Raw genomic sequence first — 6,517 nt, 5'->3', positions numbered from 1 at the left:
ACTTGGGTTCGCAATTTACTCCTCGAATTACAGCTTCCTCTTCGGCAAGCTTCCGTGGTTTATTGTGACAACGTGTCTGCCGTTTACTTATCTGATAATCCAGTTCAACATCAGCAAACCAAGCACATCGAGATTGACATTCATTTTGTTCGGGACAAAGTTCGAGTTGGACACATTCGCGTTCTTCACGTGCCTTCCTCTCTACAGTACGCTGACATTTTTACCAAGGGTCTCCCACGACAGTTGTTCGAGTCATTCCGATCCAGCTTGAGTGTTTGCTCTACTCCCGCTCAAACTGCGGGGGAGTCTTAGCTGGTTGATTATATTAGTTAGAGATAATTACGATTATATTAGTTAGAGATAATTACGGATTTGATTTATATTTATCATTAATTATAGCCGATAGGGTTTCTTTGTACATACCCTATATATAGGGATTTTCTGTTAATGATGAAGGTATCGAGTTTTGCAAACTTTCAATGTTAACCCCTGTGGCATGTCATGATGTGATGCGTGTTTTCTGTAAGGCATTATATGATCCTTTTGTTACCTTTTTAGTGCTTTACCATTTGGTTTTTAGTATGAGCTACTTGTATATGGTTCTAGACTAGAGCTATTTTCTTACGTCTTCCCCTATCCTTTTTGAACAAAAGATGAAGTTTTTCCTTTTTAGTAAGCCAAAATTCATCTAGTTGTTTGCATGTTTATTTTGACGCATCAACTGTGCAGGATAAATGTACTAGGTTCTTCTTGTCACCTGTTTATGTAGTTTGTATATCATGTTCAGTTTATGGTTTGAATGAAGTGTAAATTTGTTGGCTTTTTTATTTGACAGGGGAGAAGTATTTGCTTGCAAAGAAAATGAAGAGAATAAAGCTTATCAACCACCGATGGTTAGAAGATTGGTATGGTTCTTGTTTGCCTACCCTTTATGTGTTATAGACTAGCTCTTCAAGTGAACTTATTTTATCTTTTAACATAAGTGTTATTCGTTGTTCAGTCGTAGTTTAAGTTGCTAGATGGTCTAAAGTTTTCAACTTTGATTCCTCTCATCATTTTTCAGTTTAAAGGCCTGGGAGATTATCTCTGAAGCAGATTATTGTAAGAGGTGAGACTGTAAATTTGATCTTTGAGTTGTTGATTTATGAACCTGTCAAGTGCTCTCATTGCTGTCCCACATTGAGTTTTTCACTTTTCCGAAAGAAAGATACTCTCATTTTGTTATCAGAACTAAATCAGGACAAGGAAAGGGAAATTTTAATGTGTGATGGAGGGAGTTTCATCTGGCATTCTAATTTATATTTTGAACCGTCATGGTGTTGTGATTATCGGCTGGGCCGTTGATATGCTTTCTATATATTATATGATTTAAAAATTACCCACAAATTTGGCACTATTATAATGTCACATTACATACTTACATGACAATGAATGTATCGTACATACTCCATTCATCCTTCTAGTTTGTGATGCACTTAGAGTGGAATATAGCTATAGATTGCAGCTTATGTAAACAATATTGTTATCTTTTTCTTGTTATTTTATAAGTAACACTGTTGTTTCAGTGGTTATTCTTGGAGCTTATTATCTACTACCCTTCATGGCCATTCTTTTTTTTAGTCATATTTGTAATTGTTTCTAACCTGTTGAATGCTTGCTCTATTATGTGAATGTCATATGACACTTTCAATTTGTATTTGTATGCACATTACATCTTTATACCTATTCATCTAAAACCCCTTTCATTTAACAGTGGTTATGAGTTGGAGATGGAGGCAGAAGCCAAAGATTCTGAAGAGGAAGCAGAAGGCTTTGCTACAAGGCACCATGAGGGGAAAATGGCAAGTCCCCATCATTCTCTGATGTTAAAGCAGGAAGTAACAAGAAGCCAATCAAATACTAGCGCGTCTAAAAGGCTTGGTAATGCTGCAGACATGGTGTCAATGACTATGAAAAGCACATCTGATCAATTCCCTAATGCCCGTGAGATAAAAAGTAACCATCCGCTTGTGCTTGGGTTCTCTAACACTGAGAATGTGATTGGTGTTACTGGTGAGCCATCTAAAGTATTCGAAGGAACTGCCAGCGGTTCAGCAGCACAAAACGAAACAGATGCTGCTTCCATAGCAGCCAACAAATCTCCTTTGGATGAAGCAGGAAAGGTAATATCTGCAAGTTATTCTAGGAAAGTGCCGAGGATGACCTCAGCAGAAATAGACATAACAAGCAATAAGGGCAGTGCTAAAAAACTGGGTAAGCTTAATCTCAGTGAAGCCTTCAATACATCTTCCTCTTTGGTAGAAAAAGTGAATGATGGGAGTGAGACTGTTTTGGCTGGTATCAGGACTCCTTCCAATGGTCCTGCTGTATGCCTGGGAGGGGAGCAATATGGTTCATCCACTGGTAAGAGGAAGATGGATGTTGCTTGTGGTAGTTCCAAACTACAAAGGATGAGTCAGAATGATGGCACACCGAATAGAGAAAGTACACATGTGGATAGTGCATTTCAAGAGTTGAAAAAACATTCCCAAGCTGAAATGAGTAACCATTTGTCATCCGAGGCTGATATCCCTTATTTGAATGATAGAGCTGCTGCCAGTCCTGCAGGGATCCCACCCTCGAACATTACCGGAAGGAAGTCCTCAAGTTCTAAGGGTAAAAGTGTAACATGTGATGTTCCTATCTACAAAACGTCTGCGCCTGAGCTTGGGCAAGGTGAAAATTTAGATGAAGTGCGAAGACCACTAAAAGAATCTAGTGAACCCAGCTCAGTAACAAAGTTTAACGACCGAGATGCTGATATGGTACGACTTGAATGTGCAATGCCTGGAGCTCAAAAGCTAGAACATGTGATGCAACGCCTTGAGGAATCATCTCCTTCTGCAGTAAGGTCTGATCTCGAGAAATCTAGTACTCCGTACTTGGAGATCAATGAACTTGGTGCTGGATCAAATTCGAAACCAGTCAAAAGGAAGTCAGTTGGCAAGAAACTTTCTGCTCCTAATCAGAATCCAGGTACAAAGAAGACCGTGAATCAGAAAGGCTCTATTTATTTGAAAAACAGCGAGCCAAAGAATAATGCAAAGACCTCTACCGTAGGTGTTCAGGGACTAGCTGATAATGAGAATCTCCTTAAGTATCAGATGTTTGAGAGAGCTCCTCTAGCAGCCAAATCAGGCCCAGAGATGGGGATGAATGGTGACTTGCAAATCCAGAACATGTCTGGGAACAAGTCCTCATACATAGACGATGAAACCGAGCCGCCAGAGGATAAAGAGGAGGCAGGCAAAGAGAAGCACGAAGGTGTTGAACCAGAAAAAACTGTTGATATAGATGAAAAAGCAAAAGAGGATCTGCATGATATAGATGAAAATAACGACAAAGATGCAGACACAACTGATTGTGAGAACGTAATGCCCATCAGGGACAAAGTTTTGGTGGAAAAATCTGATGATACCAAGAATCCTGTGAACGATAAGACATCTAAAGGGAGGAAGCTACCCCTGACTAAAAAAGCTAAGAAAAGAACTGCTCTGTCAGTGAAAGAGGTAACTGATAGGAAGGCTGCAAAAAAGAAGGAACTTGCAAGTGACAATGATAATGAGAAGGCAAAAGTTAGAGAAGAAGCGACTCCACTTCGAACTGTGAAAACCAAGAGAAAGGTAAATGACTTGGAGAACTTTGTGGAAGTGGAGAGAGCCGAAGGTGGTCTTAATGATCCTGAGCACATGAGTGAAGAAAAGCATGACAATGGAACTGAACATGCGAATTCACCATCCAACATGGATGATGTTCAGGCAGGGAAGCATGCTGATACAGAGAATGTTGTGAACAAGAAGGCAGCTAAAAAAAATAAATGTCCTCCAAGTAAAACTAGGAAAGATGTGGCTCTTTCTGTCAAAGAGGTAACTGATTCAAAAGCTGTTAGCAAGAAGGGAAAACCAACTTCAAGTCGGACAGTTAAAACGTGTGATATGGAAGCACAAAAGGAGAATAGGCTAATTCCTGTTGATCAAAGTACTTGTATCAGTAACAGACAAGTTCTTAAATCTGCTACAGAACTCCCTGAGAAGATTAACCCCAAGCCTGATCAGGCGAAGTCAGATCCTATGGCAGGGAGCCTGTCAAGAGCTGAACCTATGTGGTTCATATTGAGTGGACATAAGTTGCAAAGAAGGGAGTTTCAGCAGATCATTCGACGATTGAAAGGAAGAGTATGCAGAGTTTCTCACCAATGGTCTTATCAGGCAACTCATTTCATTGTCCCTGATCCGATGCGCAGAACAGAGAAGTTCTTTGCTGCTGCCGCATCTGGAAGGTAAAGGTCTCTTGAGTTTGACTTTTTTTTATAAACAGTTGCTTCAAAATAAAGATGGGAAGTTTAGCTACATGTGTGTTTTACTTTTAAAAACTGTTGCCATTTAGACATTTCATGTAAGTCCTGAGGTCCAGCTTGTTTCATATTGAGATTATGTTTGTTGGTACAAAATGAACTTAAATAGCTGAATTCGGAAGTTCGAATTTCCTGAACTTTGATGTCCCTACTAAATGCAGGTGGATTCTGAAGACAGATTACTTATCAGCAAGTAACGAGGCAGGAAAATTCTTAGCAGAGGAGCCATACGAATGGCACAGGAATGGCCTAAGCGAAGATGGTCAAATTAACTTGGAGGCTCCCAGGAAGTGGAGGCTTTTGAAGGAAAAAACCGGCCATGGTGCCTTCTATGGAATGCGTATCATCATATATGGGGAATGCATTTCCCCTCCTTTGGTATATTCTCCATCTAACTTCATATCTCCTATGATCTTTGTTATGTTTAATACTCTGACATTATGCATAACAACCAAACCATTAGTCGATTGTCTTTCATTTCTGTTTCGGTTTTATGATTTAGGACACCCTTAAGCGTGCGGTGAAGGCTGGAGATGGGACCATATTGGCAACTTCCCCACCATACACCCGCTTCTTAAACAGTGGTATCGACTTTGCCATTGTTAGTCCGGGAATGCCACATGTTGATATATGGGTTCAAGAATTCTTGAGACATGAGATACCATGCATCTCGGCTGATTACTTGGTGGAATATGTATGCAAACCTGGATTTCCCCTGGAAAGACATGTCCAATATGATACAGATGCTTGGGCTGAGAGATCGTATAACAATCTAAAGAATCGGTTAAGAGAAGAAATGAATGAAGCTAGAACTCCGGAAAGCAACGATGTGGCATGCGAGGTGTGTGGATTGCGTGATAGAGGTGAAGAAATGCTGATATGTGGAAACGAGAGTGGTTCGAGTGGATGTGGGGGTGGCACCCATATTGACTGCTGTGATCCACCACTGGAAGATGTTCCTGAGGAGGATTGGTTTTGTCCAAGGTGTAGGAAGAGCAGTACAAGTAATAAAAAGAAGAGTAGCAAAAGGAAAGGTAAGTGAGGCATCCTGACCTTCAGACCTTCCTCTGTTGATGACATACACTTCCAGTTCCTTGTCCATCTAGACAGAATAGGATAAGGCAAAACAAGTCAGCAATGTTTGGTTAGATGTAATTAGACATAACAAAATAAGATTAAATGATCAAGAAGTTGTTTATATATTTTGTTCAAATTGAAATCTATTAATTAACATATCATATTGTAAATTAGTGAATTGTTTTAAATATATACTATAAAATTTATTAATTTTTAAACATGTTTTTTTTGGTCGTTCTTAACTAGCTTATTAGTTGGTTTTTGCTGAACGTATTTAGTTTATTAGCTACCAGCTTATAAGTAATCAGTTAGTTTGTCTAAGTCTGTTTCACCTTTTTTCATAGGGTGGAGGTGGAAGTCTTCTGTATTGATTTGTTCTATTATGTTTTTGTTTATTTCACATAAAAGTTACTTTAAACGTGAAACAATGATCTTTATTTTTATTTTGTCTTATCATGCCTAGTCTATCAAACACACCTTTGATTGATTTTTACTAGTATGGGTTGGTTTGGAGCGGTTACAAATCGGGTAGCTATTTCTTAAAAATATTTGTATATATGATAAAATAGCATATATACAAGCAATTACAAGATAAAAATATCCTTACCATATATATATATATGTAAGGAGACGTAGTGATGTAACCGAGTCAAAGGCCGTGTAATATCATATATACAACCAATTACAAGATATAAAAAGTAAAGGCTTTTTTTTTTCCCCTTCTTCTAATGATGGATATGGGTTTTAATGAAGAGTTAGGTAAGTTAAAGTGTTTATTGGTATGATGAAAAAAAGGAAAAGATGTGGGAGGATAAGGCATCGGCATCGGCATTGGCATTGGCATTGGCGAATAGCGATGGTGTGTTTTAGTAATTAAATAATAAGATGTAGGTTTATAATAATAATAATTAAAAATGATGATTGGATCACATGGGTAGACCTGACATCATCATATGTGGCCACGACTTGTACCCTTTCCGATGTTCCCAACACTCAAACATCACGTGCTTATTACACTTTTAACCCCTCCACTTCTCTCAATCATCA

General features: G+C 38.7%; 1 protein-coding gene across 1 annotated transcript in view; it reads left to right on the top strand.

The window, feature by feature from the left end:
• Positions 1-5,593, top strand: part of LOC112507901 (BRCT domain-containing protein At4g02110) — a 12,033-nt gene extending 6,440 nt beyond the window's left edge. Inside the window, exons 6-10 of the mRNA XM_025112651.1 lie at positions 836-905; positions 1,064-1,108; positions 1,754-4,318; positions 4,555-4,771; positions 4,896-5,593. Of these exons, the coding sequence (XP_024968419.1) occupies positions 836-905; positions 1,064-1,108; positions 1,754-4,318; positions 4,555-4,771; positions 4,896-5,435 (3,437 nt within the window). The 3' untranslated portion in view covers positions 5,436-5,593. The remainder of the gene's footprint in view (positions 1-835; positions 906-1,063; positions 1,109-1,753; positions 4,319-4,554; positions 4,772-4,895) is intronic.
• The last annotated feature ends 924 nt before the right edge of the window (positions 5,594-6,517 follow it).

This window comes from Cynara cardunculus, assembly GCF_001531365.2.
Source record: "Cynara cardunculus var. scolymus isolate 2C chromosome LG 2, CcrdV1, whole genome shotgun sequence".
In the NCBI taxonomy this organism is placed as follows: domain Eukaryota; kingdom Viridiplantae; phylum Streptophyta; class Magnoliopsida; order Asterales; family Asteraceae; genus Cynara; species Cynara cardunculus.
The sequence above is the reverse complement of the archived record's forward strand: the minus strand, read 5'-3'. Positions and strand labels throughout refer to the sequence as shown.